Below are 18490 nucleotides of genomic sequence, written 5' to 3'. Positions count from 1 at the left end.
GGGTAGAAGGCCCCACTTGGAAGTTTTGCTTTCTGTTAGTGGTGATTTGGAGGCAAGGGCTAACGACTGGGTATGGCTGATAGTTCCCCAGGCTATTGCCCCCATCCTCTCAGCCACCCTCATTGCTGAGCCACCCCCACTAGGTACCAAAACCTGCCCCCACACACCCCAGTGCCAGGATCAGCCAGAGATCAGCACTCGGTACGAGGAGCCCACGTCAGAGGGATCTCAGGCCATAAAACCTCCTTAGCCTCGGTTAAACGCCTGTGTCCCTTACCCCACTGCTGCTCTACAACCTCAAATCAGCTGAGAGACAGCAATGGGCCTGCCTCATGGTCCTGGCAACTGCAGTATGAGGCTTGCCCAGGCTACTTGCTCAGAGAACCCTTCCCCGTCTCCAGGTCAAAGGGCTGGGGACCACCAGCCCCATTATGGCTACGAGCAGTACTGATACAGCTCCACAGGTGTGCACGGCACTGTACAGACAAAGCACAAAGCTGGCAGCCAATCCAAGATAAAGCTGGCCCTGCAGCTGGGGCAGGGAGGGGGGACAGAGAGAGGGCCTTGTCATTTAGATGCTGCTCAGGTCTTCTGTCCTCAGCCAGGAATTGAGGGAGTCAATGCTCGAAGCTAACAGCAGGTGGCGCCCTTTACCAGCAAAGCCCAGACGCCTGCTGCGGCTTGAAGAAGTGAGGTTTATACTCACGAAAGCTTATGCCCAAATAAATCTGTTAGTCTTTAAGGTGCCACCAGACTCTTTGTTGTTTTAATTGAAACAGCCAGTCTCCCGCTCTCAAACCACCTCAAGCTGCTTCTCCACAGGTCAATGTCGAAGCCATTGCCTAGCAGAGCACAGTGCTTGCTGATTTCACCTGCCCTTCCTCATTTCTGGGTCACAGCCCCAGTGAGGGTTAGCTCAACATGCCGCGGTATCTGCTGCCCCGTTCCCCTTACGCCGCAAAGGGCTGCGTACAAGATCCCAGCACTACAGAGCCATCTGCCGAGCTACCCTGCAGACAGAACGGAGCATCAGCTGCAAGCACAGCACCTGTGTGGCCTACCACACCCTTCTCCCAGCACTTCTGGGGCAGTGAGGGCTGGAAACCCTCAACATCAGCCAGAAACAGGCAGCCTCTCCCCCGCCTACCCCAGCGAGCCCAGTGGACCCGCTTCTCAGCTCCATGTCATGCATGGAGGACATATGCAGAATCTAGCACAGAGCTGCGCGCTGGCACCAGAGACAGCTCAGCCGGGATTATGCGCTCACTTCCCTCCATACTGCAAGCACGGGGAGATCGGCCATGGAGAGTCCTCAGGCCTGACTCCTCCGTAGGCATCCCCGAAGCAAGCAGAGAAGCCATCACGATAGGAAAGAAGAGGCAAGACACCCAATGGGGGTTCCAGATAGGAGCACTGGCTCCAGCCACAGGGTGGGCTACACAACCTGCTCCCCTGGCTAGAGCAATGGAGCCATGTTGGCTAATCCCTGCATGAGCTGGAGGTTGGGCTTAGTCCTCACTCAGATGCCTGGGTGTGGCACTTCCTGTGGTGTCTGGGGGTAAGCAATGCCAAAGGCTAGGGAAGAGGTCAAATCAGGAGGCCAACCCCGGACTGCTGCCATATGCACACCCTTTACTCAAGTTCCACTCAACTCTTTCCTGGGTAGCGCAGAGCACAGGGCACCAACTATACTCGCCTCCCACCAAACCACAGACACAAATCAACAGAAAACCCCCTTCACAAGACAGGACAAAACGAACCTCACTGGCCTTCTCCGGGGTCCCCTTTGGCGTCTCATCCTCATTCTTGGGTGAGGAAGAGGCTGGTGATGAAGGCAGCCTCCTGTCCCGGTCCCTGTGAACCAGCTTGCTGTTGGGCTCCTTCAGCGTCCTCTTCAGCTCATTGATGCTGGCCTGGTGCTTTAGCAAAACGTCTTCTGGTTTGTCTAAAAACTTTGGGAGGGAGACGGGAAGGTAACTAGCGAGGCAGAGATCGGATCGCTGCGGGGAAGGGAGGGCCTGCTTCATGCTGAGCCTGAATTTGGGATCTCAAGAGCCAAATGTGCCAGGAATCACTCTGCAGACTAGGACAGCTCCAGGGAACAGCTGAAAGTGACCAGCATAACTTACATGTACTTCCTGGTACTGATCAATGTGCCCCTTTCCCATCCTAAAGCCCAGCTCCCTGGGATCCAAATGTCAGTCCAGGGTGAGGCCGATCCTAGCCGATTCTCAGTAATAGTAGAACGGTGGGACTCAAAGGGGAGTCACCTCCATTCCACTCATCACTAGTCTCTACTAGGTTCCACTGGCCTCTGTTAATTTCTGCTGGAGGGTCATCATGCCCCAACACCCCTGAAGCCAGTAGGCCAGATCTGTTCCAATCGATTGTTCGGAGTTGCCAGCTGGAACCAGTTGAAAATGTTCTACTGGACTTTCCATAAGGATTCCCTGGAACTGGATTCTGGCGATTGGTCCAAACTTGGATATGGGCCTCCCCCGAGTGCTACGGTGTCTAGAGGTTTGGGTTTGGCCCGTTATAAAGATAACGATTCAGGGGTGTTCAGGTCCATGCACTGATTCAGGCCCTATCTCTATAGCAGACCCAATCCTTTCCATAACATTGTGAGGGTTGTGAGACCCCCTATTTCTGCACTAGGGATGAGCAAACCCATTCAAAAAGAAGCGCCAACCCCAATTTTTGCCCCGAATCAAACCTGTTTGGAGGTTCAAAAAGGTTCAGATAAACTTCTTCCCTGCCCTTATTTTGAGTTCCTGTAGCAGCCTGTCCATTTCTGGGTCCTGTGCAGGACTGTAGGAGCCAAGAGGCCTGAGAAAGGCCCTTCTCATGAGAAGTCCAGCCAACTTTGCAGACCCAAGAGGCTCAGAGAAGTTTAGGATAAGAATCCAAAATGTTATCTGCATCCTAGAACCGGCCGTTCGGAGGTTCGCCGATCACTAGCACAAGGTGTTACTAGGGTGCACATGACAAGCGATGGAGAATGGCACATGCAGAAAGGAATGAGGGATGAGACACACTATGGAGGGAACAGGACCGGGCCCCTACAGGAGCTGCGAAAATAACCCAACCAGCTGGGGCTGAACAGCAGATCGCTCACTGAAGGCGCTTGCCCTTGTGCTGGATGCAACGGCAGGGATTTTAGCTAGAGCATCTCTTTGGGAAAGACTCCCCATCTTGATTTAAAGACCGCCAAATCCCCATGTAAATTGTGCCAAGGGTTAATTACCCTCACAGACCTCTAGCGAAGACTAGGCAATAGCAGCCTGGTTCTGAGCTGAAACTGAACCATGCAATAACCCTCCCTAACAAGACCCATCTTCCAAGAGCATTATGCACTAGCTCTCATGCTCCCTATTAACCGATAGGTGAAACAGACAAAGGAAGAGCTTAAGTGACTTCCCCAAGGCCAGTGCTGGAGCTGGTCCTGGAACTCAGCAGGCCAGGCCACCTGGCCAAAGCTCTCGCTAGGAGAGGAACCCTAGGAACGGTTCAGTTGGCACGAGGGTTTGTATCTGAAATAACACCTAACTGTGGGGCAGCATCTCTCCATGCCGCCCCACGCCTCGCCAACGGAATTACCGAGCCTAGGTAGGAGCCGCCATGTGGAGTTCTGAGCCAGGCTGGCATGGAGATAACGCTGCGAACTGGAAGACATGGGGCTGGGGGATGCGAGTCTTGTTCTGCTCCGTTAGAGGGAGCCGGAGCCCGCAGGAGAGGGTTGGACACAGAAGAGACAAGAGGAGAAGACGTAGAGGAGTCAGTAAAGAGCGCAGTAGCCAGGACATCCCAATGGCACGGTGACCCGGCTGTAGCGCCATGGGAGGGCTCTTGCTCACACACATGAGGCGAGGAGAGCTGCCTTACTTAGTGGGATAGAAGATGCTGCTTGTGCTTCGGGGAAAGCGTCCGTGTGCTTGGCTACTACGTTTATCTGACAGTTCTCCAGAGCGGGAGGCTCCCCCGAGACGCTTGGGTGCATCTTGTATTCCAGTAAATAGGGTGACACATAGTATGGGGGGGAAGGGATGGGGTGTTTGTTGTTTTAAAGGAGATGGACAATACAATGCACCAATGGGCAGTAAGATGCTCCAGCGACAGAATACCTCCTGCTTGTGCCTGGGGGTGGTTTCCTGCTCCGGCTGGCAGCAAAGAGAGGGTGAAAGGAACCGACACAGTCAGTCAAGGGAAGTTATCACATACATCACAGTTCAGTTTAACACAGGACCCTGGGCAATGCCAGGGGCAAAATCAGCAACATGAGCTTCCCCACAGCAGTGCCCTAGCACTTCCAGTCGGGACTCCTGCAGTGTGAGCTTCCCCACAGCGGTGCCCTAGCAGTGCCAGCTGGGACTCCTGCAGTGTGAGCTTCCCCACAGCGGTGCCCTAGCAGTGCCAGCCGGGACTCCTGCAGTGTGAGCTTCCCCACAGCAGTGCCCTAGCAGTGCCAGCCGGGACTCCTGCAGTGTGAGCTTCCCCACAGCGGTGCCCTAGCAGTGCCAGTCGGGACTCCTGCAGCGTGAGCTTCCCCACAGCAGTGCCCTTCTGATGCCACTAGATTTCTAGTCACAAACTGATGCGAAACTTCAGAAAACCCACCTCCCTCTTCGGGACCCTGAGGGCCTGGCCCCTGAGAAGTGGAGATAGAAAGGAGAGGCCACAGGCCTGGATGCCTCCCCTAAGTTTCAACTGACATCACTAGGATAGCGTATTCCAGTGTGTGTGTGTGTCTGTGACAGCAGGTGTATTTGTAGGTGAGTATCTGGTGTCAATAGCCATCTGTGAGGATGTCTGTGTGTGCAGTGTGAGTGTCTGCATGTGCCTGTGTGTGCAGAGCGAGTGCCGGCGTGTGCAGTGAGCATGCCTGGGTATGCAGTGTGAGTGTCTGCGTGTGTGGTGAGAGTGCCTGCGTGTACAGTGAGAGTATTTGTGTGTGCCGGCATGTGCGGTGAGAGTGCCGGCGTGTGCAGTGAGTGTGCCTGCATGTGCCGGCATCTGCAGTGAGAGTGCCTGCGTGTGCAGTGCGTGTGGCTGCGTATGCAGCATGAGTGCCTGTGTGTCCAGTGCGAGTGTCTGTGTGGGGAGGGGAGGAGGACTGGGAGAGCGGACAGTGCTCTGTTCCTTGGTCAGGGCTACATGCCGCTCCCGCATGGGCCAGGCGGGGAGCTCAGAGTGTAGCTGCCGTTCCCTGACCCAGACAGTCCTCTGCTCAGACAGTGGCCAACTCCGAAATGCTCTGCCTCTCCCCAAAGGCAGCTGCAAGGTGCGCCGCGCTCTCCAGCTACATCCGAATAGGAGCTGCTCCCTGGCCCAGCCATGAGGCCAGCAGAACTGCTATGGAGATACCTAGGGATGGGTCTCCTTCCCTGCTGCCACCAAGGACTCAAGCAGTGCTGGCCCTGGCAGATTCCCTGCAAGACCCCCTGGGAATCCCGCTGGGAAAGCCCTCCCTGGCCAGCTGTATGGGAAACATCTCAGGGGTGAGCCCAAGGTGGATTAACAAAGGCATGAGGCTCCCCGTGCCACTGGGCAAGGAAAGGAGGAGAGTCTCCCTCTCTGACAAAGACGGGCAAGCCCGTACCTTGGAGTGCAGAGGATCGGGAGCAGGTATCTCAGGCCAGTGCCAGCACCAGAGCCTTGCAGGGAGGTCTTGGCATCTCCCAGCAGGGAAGGGCACCGCTGTGTGGCAGACACAGATTGTGGGAGGCAGCCCCTCCCCTCTAGCATCCTGGGCTCCTTCTCTCTCCAGGTGCAGGCTGGGGGTTGCCCTGGCCAATCCATATAGAGGGCACCTCTCCAAGCCAGCTCCCGACACCCTCATGGTCTCCGCCCAGCGGGTCCTGTACCTTCAGCTCCTTGATTTTCGTCGGGGTCGTCACTTCCTCAACCTCATCCTCCGCCTCGGAGCGTCGCCACCCGCCGTACTCGCTGTCCTCGTCCCGCCTCTCGGACTCCACCCCTCCGTCGTGGTTCTCGCTGACGGAGGCTGGGCGTGAGAACTCTACAGGGTGTAGAGGGGAATACACCGATCCCAGGGGTTAGAGGTGGAAGAGGATGAGACGGGCCCAGCTAGCCCCACTCCTCCCTCAGTCACAGCCAGTGCAGGCCTGGTCCTTACAGATTTTCTCCTAGGGTTACGACCAGTCTCGCCTTAAACGTCCCAGGCAAGGCTTCCACCCTTCCCTTGGGAGACAATTCCACAGCCCTCCATGGCAGGGATACTGCCCTGATGTCCAGCTTACATTTCCCCTCCCATTCCTCTCCCTCCTTGAGATACAGACTCTTCACTGGTGCCCATTCTCACACCTCTCCGCAGGCCTTGCCTAGACTGTAATGGGGCTAGCTTAACTCATCAAGTGAGGTGTGCAAGTGAGGGGAGCACGCTCAGCTGAAAAAAACACCTTTCCCCCGTGTCGAGGCAAGGCTGTAGGGCCCGCTTTGGAAAGCTACTTTGGCACTGCTCCGCTCGATGCCGCCACGCCTAGCTGACTTCGCCTAGGGCTCACTGAAAGTCAGCCGAATGAGGCACCTGAATGAGTTCGGCGTAGCAACACTGAGCAGAGCAATGCCTAAATACTATTCAAAATCTGAGCCCGAGCAGAGTCAGGCAAATTGGACGTGGGTCTGCTACACTTGCACCTCATGTCGTCACTTACACCCCTGTGAAATGAGTACAAGGTGCGTGCTCCCAAATCAGAGCAGGAGGGTTTTACATCCACCCTGCACTGGAGTAACTGACCAAGGGGCAGGACAGAGGTTAATCCGGCCCATTTATCTCATTTATTCTTCCCTCTGAGTCCAGTCCCTCCAGCTCCCCGATCATCCTGCTTGTTCTTCCCTGATCTCTTTCCAGTGTGTCAGTATCTCGCCGGGAGCAGCGTGCCCGGCCTGGATGCAATCACTCAGGTGTGGTCAACCCAGAGCCTGCTCCATGTTACGACGCCTCTCCACACGCTGCCTAAAAGCGCATCAGCTTTTGCAAGCTCAGGTCTGTGCCTATCATCCCTGGAAGAAGCGATGTCCACTGGAAACAGCTCCGTGGATAAATCCCTGGTCAGCAGGTTCCCCTGCAAAGAGGGCTTTCCCCACTGCTTGTTGGCAGGTCACCTTCTGCAGGCTGGGAGGGGAACCTTTCCAAGACCCACAGGGGCCATTCCCCAAGCATGCAATACCCCCCGCCAGCTGAACACTGGCAGGGGTGCTAAGGAATCAGACTAGTCTGAGGAGGAAAAGGCCTTTTTCAGACCTGGAGTCCATTCTCCAGCCATGAGCTTTAGCTAAGGAATTCCTGGTGCCCTCTGTTGACAGGCACTAAACAGCCTCTGGGACTTGCCTGGCTGGGGACATGGGCTGGAATAATAGGGGGGGGGGGGGGTTGGCGTGCACAGGCAGAGCTGGGGGAGGGGCAGCGGCTCAGAATTGGAGAGAACTGGCAGAGCTGGGGGAGGGGCCATGGGTCAGGACTGGGAAGAACTGGCAGAGCTGGGGGAGGGTGTGTATGTGAGTCAGGACTGGGAGAACTGGCAGAGAAGGGGGAGGGAGCGTGGGGCAGGACTGGGAGAACTGGCAGAGCTGGGGTCAGGACTGGGAGAACTGGCAGAGCTGGGGGAGGGCATATGTGTGTCAGGACTGGGAGAACTGGCAGAGAAGGGGGAGGGAGCGTGGGGCAGGACTGGGAGAACTGGCAGAGCTGGGGTAGGGGCCATAGGTCAGGACTGGGAGAACTGGCAGAGCTGGGGGAGGGGCCGTGGGTCAGGACTGGGAGAACTGGCAGAGCTGGGGGAGGGGCCGTGGGTCAGGACTGGGAGAACTGGCAGAGCTGGGGGAGGGGCTGTGGGTCAGGACTGGGAGAACTGGCAGAGCTGGGGTCAGGACTGGGAGAACCGGCAGAGCTGGGGCAGGGGCCGTGGGTCAGGACTGGGAGAACTGGCAGATCGGTGGGGGTTACATTTGCATGCTGTGCCTGGCCAGTACCAATCTCCCAGCTTCCTGAGAGTTAACCCCCCCGACGCCCAAGAGTCGAGGACAGCAGCGGTAAGAAGCTGTGAGCTTGCCGTGCCAGAGCCCAACCGCCCCTTGCCCACACGGCTCCTTAGTGTCTAATCCTGTCCTCCCGGCTCCCACCAGTGAACCAATCTCCCTCCCCCTCCCCAATTTGGGGCGTACCTCCATCGAGGCTGCGAGACATGGTGTACCGTTTGCTGGAGGAGCGCTCGAAGAAGGGCGCAGGCCGGTCGATCAGGGCACTGGCCTGGCGGGTCTGGGCCTGTGTCCGCCCGCTGTAGCGGAACTTAGAGCCCATCACCAGGAAGCCCTTTGGGGGCGGCTCTGGGGACACCAGCCTGCAGGTGGAGGGGGGAGGAAAGCAGAGTGTCACTGGCAGGCCAGCTCCATTCACACACGGGGCAGGGACCGATCAACATAGAGACTGGCGGTCAGTGGGGGGCACAACCAGGAAAAGGCCAAGAGGCATCACCAAACATTGTCATTGTGGGGAGGTTGTTCACTCTGAATACTAACGATGGTAATTTCATTGTTCCACTGCAGATCATTTCAGCAGAAACATCCAGCTACCCTGGAGGCATGGATGGAAACTAAGGTTGTGGGTGGAGCTCAAATAAAGAGCCACTTTTCCCCCAACACCTGGGCTCTTAACCCTGGTTCCAGGAACAGCGCTATCCTGTTAGCAGAACTCTCCAGCCCTCTCCCTCCTCGCTGGTCTCTTTGCCTCCATCTCATTGGCTGTTCCCGTCCACTCTACGTCTCCTGAATGGTGAAGGTGCGAATTGCCTCACCCCACATCTCAGTGACTTCAGGATCACAGACTCATAGACTCATAGACATTAAAGGTCAGAAGGGACCATTATGATCTTCTAGTCTGACCTCCTGCACAACTCAGGCCACAGAATCTCACCCACCCACTCCTGTAACAAACCCCTGACCTATGTCTGAGCTATTGAAGTCCTCAACTTGTGGTTTAAAGACTTCAAGGTGCAGAGAATCCTCCAGATGTAGAAGGTGAGGGATTGGATGGCGCGGGGAGTGAGAGCCAAAAAGGCATGTGCCTAAATCAGATGACAACGCGGGAGGCAGGTGCGTATAAATGAGGGATACTACTCTGTGTATGGGTGGGGGCAGCAGTGTGTAGGGGAGATACAGGGACTACAGTCAGGGGACATCTTTTCGGTGACACAAACATTTTGCGAATTGGTGTCGCTTTCGTTAGGTCCTTCACGTCGAAACAAAAACAAAGAAAAATTCTGGAAAAAAAAAAATCAAAACATTTCCATAATTTTCTTGCAAGCAACTTTTTGTTTAGAAATTTCCTTTCATATTATTTAGGAATTTTTTTTTTAAATGTTAAAAAATGCTCAAAACTGAACCAAACATTTCACTGCAGGGGGAGCAGAATGGTTCCTTCGCCTCAAACTGATTTTTTTTTTTCCAATTAGCCAAAAATTTTGGAAAAATTCATTTTCAGTTTGACCCCAAACTAATCTTTTTCCTCCCAGAACTGCCAGTGAACAGAACTGTTTCTACTAGAAGCAATCCAGAGCAGTGCAGAGACCATGTGCTGTGTGTGGGCATTTTTTTTGGTCCATCTAAATAAGCAAAGCTCTAAAGCTGCTGTGCTGGCCTCTTGAGGGCTGGCACGGGGAATGTAGCAGGGCGAAGGATGGTGCCGTGTGTCTTGATGTATTAAACGCTGGCTTGTCAGCTCTCAAAGCGTGTCAGATGGAGATAAAAGCAGAGATCTGTGCAGCATGAGACCTGAGAAATCCAGCACTGGGATCTCAAGACGGGGGCTCTCTTCCCCAATCCACGAGCCATCCTGCAAGCGAACTCCTCCCTGCACTGTCTGTGCAAGTATCAGAGGTCAAAAGTGGCCATGAATTCTGGGAGCCCAACTTGAGACCTCTGGGGCCAGGTTTGCGCTTTCTCTGCCAACACCTGATTTGCAAGCACAATCAGGCACGGGCATGCCCAAGTGACATTGATTGGGGTCCACAGTTTTTGTACTCACAACCTCAGGCGCAAACGCAGTGAAGAGCTGTAAATCTGGCCCCTGGAGCCTGGTTATTAGAGGTGCCGAGAGTCACTGACCCCAGCTTGATCTGTAGCTGCTCTGAAAATCAGGCCCCAAGGGTCTCAAGTTGGGCCTTCAAAATTGGTGTCCTGTTGAAAATCAAGACCTCAGTCTTCAGTGCAGCCACCTGCAGGGATCCTGCAGTTACTAGTCTGGAGCTAGAAGGCTTGTGGGGGGCAGAGGGTGAGGAATCCTGGCCCCATTGAAGCCAATGGCAACACTCCTGCAATGAGGCCTGGACCTTACGCGCGATGGTTGCAAAGAACAGTCTGTAGGATGCGTTGTCTCTGTTTAGAATTCGAGCTCTGGAAACCATGCGGAGCACCAGCCAGGCACAGGCTGGCATGTACAAAATCAGAAGACTCCAGAGTGAGCGAAAGCATTGCCATGGCAGAGCAGAGCAAACAGCAAATACCTGGCCTGGAGGCAGCCGTCCCAACCAGCACAGGATCCAACTTACTGCCACGGAGAAACTGAGCCCATTGGCAGATTCTTTTATATATTAGACCCGGGAAAACTCTCCATTAACGCAAGGGAAAGATGGCCTTGTGGGCGGGGCACCAGACTGCAATTCAGGACATCAGGGTTCTATTCCTGCCGCTATTACAGACTCAGTGCGTGACCTTGGTCAAGTCACTTAACCTCCGTGTGTGCCCTGGTTTCCCCATCTATGAACTAGAGATGCTGATGCTTCCCAACTGCATAGAGTTTCTGTGGTGATAGAATATAGGTAGCTAAACAAGACCACCACACATCAGGCAATGCAGAAGGTCAGGTCCCCACAGAGTTGGAATGGAGATACTCATCTCCAGGCGGCTTTTCTCTCTCCAAAACCCTTAGTGATGGCAGCGTTACGGTCACAGTGTGGTCCTCATGAGAGTCTGTTTGGATTCCCCTTGTACGAAGCAGGGCAATTGGGACCCTGCTCTGCAGGGCACAGGGCTCTCCCTGATTGGGTTCAGCTGGAATATGCCACGGTTTGGTTGGGCAAAGCCCAGCCAGAGTGCAGTTTGTGGGGCAGCTCCCAGGGATATCAGGTAGGGAAGGCCATGGAAGCAGGCCAGGGAGAGAGTGTTGGGAGGCCCAGAGACAACCCCTCCCCACATGGGGCAGAGAGGAGAGAGGTATCAATAGGGCAAAGGCAGCTGAGGGGGAGCACTAAGGAGACAGACCCCTGCCCTCCCTCCATGTGGATCCCCCGGGGGCATTAATGAAGAACGTCTCCCCCAGTGAAAAGCACAAGGAGGGCAGGGACAAGCAGCACACCCAGCCTCCTCTCTGCGAGCCCTGCCCTGTCCTTGGCGGTTCTTTACAGGGACCTTCCTCCTCACCTGAAGAAGGTGTGATGCTCAATGCAGACCTTCCAGAGCCTCTTGGCAGAGCGGTGGTTGGGCAGCTTGAAGCCAATGGTGCTCTCGAACTGCTCGTACTGGAAGTACAGGAGACAGACTCATGTTATAGCCGGGATTCTTGCTTGGGAGCCGCCTCAGCCCGCGGCCCTGTGGGATGGCTTGGGATGGCAACAGCCTCCTAGCCAAGGTCCCAACAGGAGAATGACAGAGCAGGTGTCTCTATAAACCCTTCCCAGCATGCTCTGGGGCCCAGGCTACAATGGCTATTCTGTCAGGACTCGTCTGGCAGCAGGGCAGGGTCAGGGCTCACATGGCAGCAGGATGGCCTTGGTGGGTGATCACATTTTCGTTGACACTAACCGGCTTTTGGGTGGGAGGAGAATTCTCTCGCGTAAGGAAAAGAAATTTCAAAATGTTCCATTTCCTTTGGAGGGGGGGGAATAATCCCACTTTTGCTCCCTTTTTCGGACCCTTTCCGCCTCACTGGAAATAACAGATGAGACAGTGGGTTTGGTTTGTTCCCCGCTGAAATGAATTTGGGGGCCTCCCGGTCCTGGTGCAATGCAACAACGATGGACCTTTCCAGCACACAAGCACCCTTGGGAGAGAACAGACTTCCTGACATCTGCCCGGGAGGTAAGAATGGACTCTCCCCCATGCCCCCCCCACCCCACTCCCAAGGGACGGGCTCTCGTAAGAGACACCCACCTCGCCGGGGCGGATTTTGATGTAGAAGTTGCTCCTCTTGTAGGAAATCTTGAGGATCTTGGGCCAGGCAAAGCGGTTTATCCTCAGCCTGTCCCTGTAGATCAGCAGGCCGTTGGCACAGACACCCAGCATGATGTCGATACCTTCTGAGTCCTGATGGAAGCCAGAGGAGAGGGTTAAGGACAAGGTAGGAGGGTTAGTGTTTGGCCAGCAAATAGCCCTCCAGCTACTGCCTGGCAGTGGGGTCTAGCAGGGTGTTCAGAGCCAGCACCATGCCAGGGGCCATAGCCTGGCTGGTAATTTGTATCTGCAGCCAACTGTAAAATGCTGCAACTGCATTCCCTCCAGAGCAGACAGTGCCACTGGGCTGCTCCCACACATCCCGTGGTACCCAGGTCCCCTGCTGGAGATGCCAATGGGGAGAGGCTGGTGGGAGGGGGACATTCCCACACAGGATGGGGCAGGAGGTTTGGAGAAACACTGTGGCTGCCGTTCACAGCTGCGAGACACCAGTGCTCTTTTGTGGGGGGTTCCTGCCCTTAAAAGGGCAATTCCATCTTCTCGTGGCTTTGAGCTCCGGGGCAGCCTCTGGGGTGGAGAGACAGGACCACGCCCCTAGCAGCTCAGCCAGCACAATGGGGCCCTATCTACAACATACTGACCGGGTGAGGTTTTCAGAAGCACCTAAATCACTAAGGAGCCCAAGGCCTTATCTATGTGAGGTGTTCACTGTCACTCTCAGGGTGGAGGTGGGATCCTGGCTCAGATGGCATCAAGCGGCCACAATAGGCGCAGGTCTTAGGGGCAGCTCTAGGCTGGAGGTTGCGCTCCTTCGTCTTCTGGTATGCCTGCCACAGCTCCTTCCCCTTTGCCTGGCATCGGCCCTTGACCCTGCTGAGCCTTAGGTTCTCCATGGCCTTTGCAAGGGCAGAGTACGTATCTGTAATCCTGTGGGAAAGCCACAGCTGTGCTCTGCATTCCTCCCCCCACAGGCCAAGGAAACCTTTGGACCTGGCTCCTGGACCATACAGCAACTGGAGCTGGAGCCAGGCTTGTCCAGGTGAGCTTGCAGAGATGGCAGGGAAAGAGGCCTTTCTAAAACACGCTGGGGATTTTAAATGGGGGTCAGGCTTCCCTGCATTGTGAGCCTCTCCCAGTGCAGAGCGGTCACTGCTGCAGCACCAGGTACATTGTAGGCTTGTTGCTGGAGGACTGTTTATACCGGCTCAGGCACTTCGGTGTCCACACACGCCTTGCGCCGGTAGAACCGTACTTGGTGGCGGGAGCGAACGTTGCCCGGGGAGCTGGTTTCATTTTGCCGGCAGGAGCAGAGAGTGTGGTCAGCAGGACTTGCGGCTGAGTGCGCACGGAGGCAAGGCCGTGCCCACAGAGGGACAGTGGTAACGCTGGCCAGCGGCTGTCTGTCTAGTCAGACAGCACAGGGTGAGCTCCCCACGCCGCTCTGCCTTGGACCTCCCACCTGCTCTGCAGGGGTCCAAGAGGAGCTAGTTCAGTCAGCGAGGCCTTATCAGCCCTTGGCACCTCTGCTGAGGTACCTAACGAGAGGGTGTAATTAGCCCCAGTTGTGATGTGGGCACTTGTCAACTGTGAACTGGGCTGAGACCCACCCACTCCATTTATAGGCTGGTAACCACTATCAGCCATTACCAGCCTGGGCTGGATACAAACACGTTACCCTGGGTGAAAACGACCATGCTGCTCCTTGTCTGGTGTGTTCTTGTGAGCAAGGCAGACGCTTCCCTGCCTCGCTCTCGGACAGGCCTAGCAGCTTGACGTGGGGCTGGCCTGCCAGCTGCTGCCTGTAGCATACGCTGCAATAAACAGCTAAGGGCATCCCCAAACTGGCCAGCTTGCTCTGCACAGAGCTGTGCTGCTGGCTCAGAGGATCAGGGCGGGCAGGGAATGAGCGCAGGCCCTGGCGGATGGGTCACATTTCGGGACTGACAGTGTCTCCTAGATGCGCTCCAGTCCCGGATGACAGGGCAGAGAGGCCCCACGCGAGTGCACCAGGGACTTGGATGTCCCGGCTTGGATGAGATGAACGGCAAACTTCTCAGTGCCGTCACCGCCTGAGAATGGAAAGCCACTGGGATTCTTGGTACTGGGGGCACAGGGACATCATGTTGTCCAGAGACATCCGCAAGGGACAGTGGGGGAGAGACGGAGAGAGGAAATGAGGGACAGAGGGATGTTCCCATTGCAATCAGGAGTGGGACTGCCACACATCTAGGCATACCCCACGCTAGCGCTGATCTAGCTAGATCAAAGCTAGCTCCAGTAACAACAGCAGTGAAGTCCTGGCAGCACGGGGTAGCTGCTCAGGTGTGTATGGAGATTCCTGGGCGGGCGGGGCTAACTAGACCAGAGCTAGCTTGGGTCTGTCTGCATGTGCAGCAATCGCATCTCCTGACTGCAGCATAGATACACCCAGAGAGTGTGCGTGAGACGGGGGAGAAAAGGAGCGAGGCAGAGGCGTGAGGAGCTCTGAGGAGAAGCTCAGAGAGGGCTCCTGTGCTTTGATTCCGGGGTTCAGTACCTTGGCGTGGTGCAGGTCGACTCCATACATGGAGAGCTTCTTGGCATTCTCCAGGAAGTGGATCTCCGCTTCGCCCGGCGTCATGCCCCTGGGAAGGAGACGGGGAGCAAAGAGAGGCTGATTAGAACCACCCCACTGCTGGCAGCTGCACCCTGCGGGCGTGGGGAGGTTCGGGGGTCTTGTGAGGGGGAATTGCTCAGGAGATGAGCACCGGGATGCTATTAGCAGGGAACCCAGGCCAGCACCAGGGCTCCCTCGCAGCACCTGGCGGGGCACAGCCGTTTGGATCCCTGCCCACAAGAAGGGAGGAATGGCCGATCTGGAGGGGAGCCTAACCTGTAGGTCTTGTGCAGCTCCATGATGCGCTCCTCCAGCTCTCTGGTCTGGTTGGGTGCAAAGTGCAGCTCGCTGACGTAGTTGCCGACGTGCTCCTCAGCATCGTAGTCTCCCAGCTCGGCCTGCACGGCGTAGGAGCCCAGCAGGGCGTGCGTGACGAAGGAGCACGGCAAGCGGCCCGTGATGATGTCAGCCCGCAGCTGCAGACACAGGTAGTATCTGGGGGGGAAAGGAGGGGCCGCTGGTGAGATGGGGGTGAGGACAAAGGGAAACGCCTTGGTGAGCTCTCCGGGGGGCCAGGCAGATTCTAAATGGCCCAGGGGTCCGCCCATCGCAGGGAGATGGTCACTGGGGTGGGGTACACGGACATGGGGTGCACAGCCAACAACAGTTAAAGCCGTCACTGTGCCCCCGTGACCAGGAGCAACCCTCCCCCCCCATCTAGTGCCCCTGCACTCAGGACGGATTCCCTCGCCCTCTGCCAGGGATGGACCCTCCGCCCCATGCCCAGGATGGACCCCATTGCCCATGGCCCCAGACCTGGGTCAGACCCTCCCACCCAGTCCCCCCCACAACACACCCAGCGGAACACAGTCACACCCTGCGCACGCACGCACACCTCCTGCACTCTGCCACACTACACACTGGGCCAGTCCCCTCCCTGACCCACCCAACACACACAGGTGGCCACGTCCTACACATAGGTGGCCGTTAACGCACACACGGTCCCACCCATCGTGCCGCTGGCTCTCTGGACAGATGCTGTCTGTCAGGGAGGGGAGGAAGAGCCCTGGGGCGTGGCAGCGTACCGAGTGCCCCATGGCCCCTCACCTTGTGATGTCCTCTGTGAGCTGGGCAGGGTCGGGTGGGTAGAATTTAACAGTGAAGGCAAAGTTCCAGGGGCCACCTAGGGAGAGGAAGAGCGAGAGAATAAGGGGGAGCATGTTCCCCATGTGCCTAGGACATGTCCTCCCCGAGGGAACCCACCCCCCAGCCTGGGCTCAGTGTAGGGAGCCCATGCCTGTGTCCCACCCCTTCCCAACGCCCAGGGCCCCTGGGGCAGGCAGAAGGATGAGGCAATTCCCCTGGGGTTGCTACCAGAGTGCCCAGAGAGATTAACCCGCTGACCATGGGTTGCTCAGGGGATCTGCAGACTGTGCTTCCTGCAGACCTTACCACCGTCTGTCCAGCCGAGAGCATCACTGGCTCAGCCGAGATCTGCCCAGCCTCCGCCATGCAGGGGCGCTACCTCTTCCTGTCGCCACAGCAACAAGCCCTGCATTTCCCAGCAAGGTTCCCTGAGGTCCACCATTGGTGAGGGCCCCCCACACCCCACAACGTCTCTGCAAGCCACTGCCCGGCCCAGCTAACCAGCCTGCTGGCCTGCTTTGCCCCCCCTCAGCCAGTCCAGGATCTCCTGCTCCTCCTACAGCTGGCCAGCCCCAACCCTGCTCCGTCAGCCCAGGAACCCACTCCCGGCCAGCCCGGGTTCTCCTGATTGCCCAGTGGGGCAGAACCGGAGCTCCCTCTGGGCGTCACGTCAATCCAGCCCCTCCCCACCCATTTTCCGAGGGAGCAGGGACTGTCACAAGGACGTCTGTTAGCAGCTGGGTGGATCCTAAGGCACCTGCGTTGGATGCTGGGCAGGGTCACTGCTGTGGATAAGGATGGGGATCCCCACCAGCTACAGAGGCTCTGCAGCCCCCAACTGTGGGTAAATCTAATGACTCGTGGGCATTTGATGGTAGCTGGGAATCCCGCCGCCAAGGAGCCCCAGGGCCTGCACACCTCAGCAGCAGAAGGCAGCCACACGCCCTCAGCAGAGGGAGCAGACATCACCCCCTTCATTCACTGCACCCTCTCCCAAGCCAAGGGGCATCGCCCCGACACAGCCGCAAGAGACGCAGACACGAGGTCTGATTCCCCATTTCACTACAGCTTCACGCCAGGACCACTCAGTGACTTCAGGGGAGTGGCTCCTGATGGACAACAGTGTGAGTGAGAGGAGAACGCGGCCTGCCGAGCTCCACAGAGATGCCCAGCTGTGTGTTCACTGCAGGGAGAAGGAGCAGCAAAGCCATCCAGCCAGTTGCCATAAGAAAGGTCCTTCACAGGAAAGGTGGCACGTGTGGTCCATCGGCTACCGGAGCCCTGCTCTGGATGCCAGCCTGCCCCTTCTGCCAATGGTGCACACAGCACCAGCCATGCATTCCCCAGCTGTCCCTGACCGGATGCCAGTGGCCCGGTTTTCAGAGGAGCTGAGCAGCATCTGCAGCTCGCGTCCGCCTCCAGGGGAACTCCAGGCGCTTGGCATCTCTGCGAATCAGGCTCTTATTCCACCTTTCCCCTTGCTTCTCTTGCCCCCCTTGGGCTGCACCAAGGGGACGGAGTTCCCACCGGGGCAAGCAGAATGGGGAGGTAACAACTCAGAGCAGTGGCAGCTGCTGAATTCCTTTGAACGCCTGGCCAGCACTGGGGGCAGCTCTGAGGAGGGCACTGCCCAGGCCTACCACATGGTGGGGATGGCACCCCCAGCACACATACTGGGCGACTTACTGCGGATCTGCTTTTTGATTTCCTTGGAAGGGTCCAGCCAGTTCTGAAACAACAAGAAATAGCACAACCAGGGGTCACGGCTGTGGTCTGGCAGGCAGGATGGGGTGGGGCTGGGGAGGGGGGCATCAAACAGGCCCAGCAAAGGGCTGGGTGCCCCAGCCTTACCTTCTGGCTGTCGGAGTCGCAGAACGTCAGGCCGAAGTAATCCTTCTCCAGGAGGTTGAGGTGCTCACACACCATGTCGAAGAGCACCTGGCCCCGGGCGTGTTTCTGCAGGAGACACAGCCGGGCAGGGGAGTTGGAGCCAGGATCCCCCTCCCCCTTTCCAAGGCCAGTCATGCTGCAGCTGCCCATCAGAACACAGGCAAAAGCAGGACCCGGGGGACGCAGGAAGTCTCTGCCCCTTGCTTCCCGCTCCCAGAGACCAAGCGTAATCACAGCCAGTGCTCGCCTGGGCTCGGCACTCTGGGTGTGCCCCTGTGGGCACAAGTGTCACCCCAAAGGGGACAGGGAGGGCTGGGGAGAAGGAGAAGGCAATGGCTCCATCGAGGGTGTGGCTCCCCCTGGCCCAGAAGGACAATGTGCCTTCCAGACTGTCCCCTGGGATACCCCGAGTCAGTGTCCAATTCCCAATTCTCCACTCTTCCTGGGCTTTGGCTTTACTGGGGACTCTGAAACAATAACACAGCACAAAACTCAGCCTGAGCTCCCTCCCTGCGCTCGGCTGCCCCTAGGGTTTCCCTCCGGGACATTCCTGTCCCAGCTCCCTAATCCCCTATTCCCAGAGAGCCAACACCACCTCCTATAGATTCATGGGACAGATTCATTCAATGAACTGATCCTGCAACAACCAGTTTCGGCAGCTTGGTGCAGAGT

General features: G+C 56.9%; 1 protein-coding gene across 12 annotated transcripts in view; it reads right to left on the bottom strand.

The window, feature by feature from the left end:
- EPB41L1 (erythrocyte membrane protein band 4.1 like 1) overlaps window positions 1-18490 on the bottom strand; it is a 157086-nt gene that overhangs the window by 33324 nt on the left and 105272 nt on the right. For 8 of the 12 annotated variants that reach the window (XR_008446834.1, XR_008446835.1, XR_008446836.1 and 5 more), the window contains exons 5-15: window positions 17780-17884; window positions 17615-17657; window positions 15890-15965; window positions 15059-15277; window positions 14723-14810; window positions 12166-12318; window positions 11437-11534; window positions 8185-8360; window positions 5865-6019; window positions 4125-4160; window positions 1761-1952 (exon numbers count right to left, since the gene is read on the bottom strand). Coding sequence is in view for 3 of the 12 variants with exons in the window: in XM_054046406.1 (XP_053902381.1) it covers window positions 1761-1952; window positions 4125-4160; window positions 5865-6019; window positions 8185-8360; window positions 11437-11534; window positions 12166-12318; window positions 14723-14810; window positions 15059-15277; window positions 15890-15965; window positions 17615-17657; window positions 17780-17884 (1341 nt within the window). In the remaining 9 variants the exon portion in view is untranslated. The remainder of the gene's footprint in view (window positions 1-1760; window positions 1953-4124; window positions 4161-5864; window positions 6020-8184; window positions 8361-11436; window positions 11535-12165; window positions 12319-14722; window positions 14811-15058; window positions 15278-15889; window positions 15966-17614; window positions 17658-17779; window positions 17885-18490) is intronic. The other 4 variants (XR_008446842.1, XR_008446837.1, XR_008446840.1 and 1 more) reach the window with 2 other exon arrangements.

Source organism: Malaclemys terrapin, chromosome 12 (assembly GCF_027887155.1).
Source record: "Malaclemys terrapin pileata isolate rMalTer1 chromosome 12, rMalTer1.hap1, whole genome shotgun sequence".
NCBI classification, from domain to species: Eukaryota; Metazoa; Chordata; order Testudines; family Emydidae; genus Malaclemys; species Malaclemys terrapin.
This window is presented reverse-complemented; position numbering and strand designations above follow the sequence as displayed.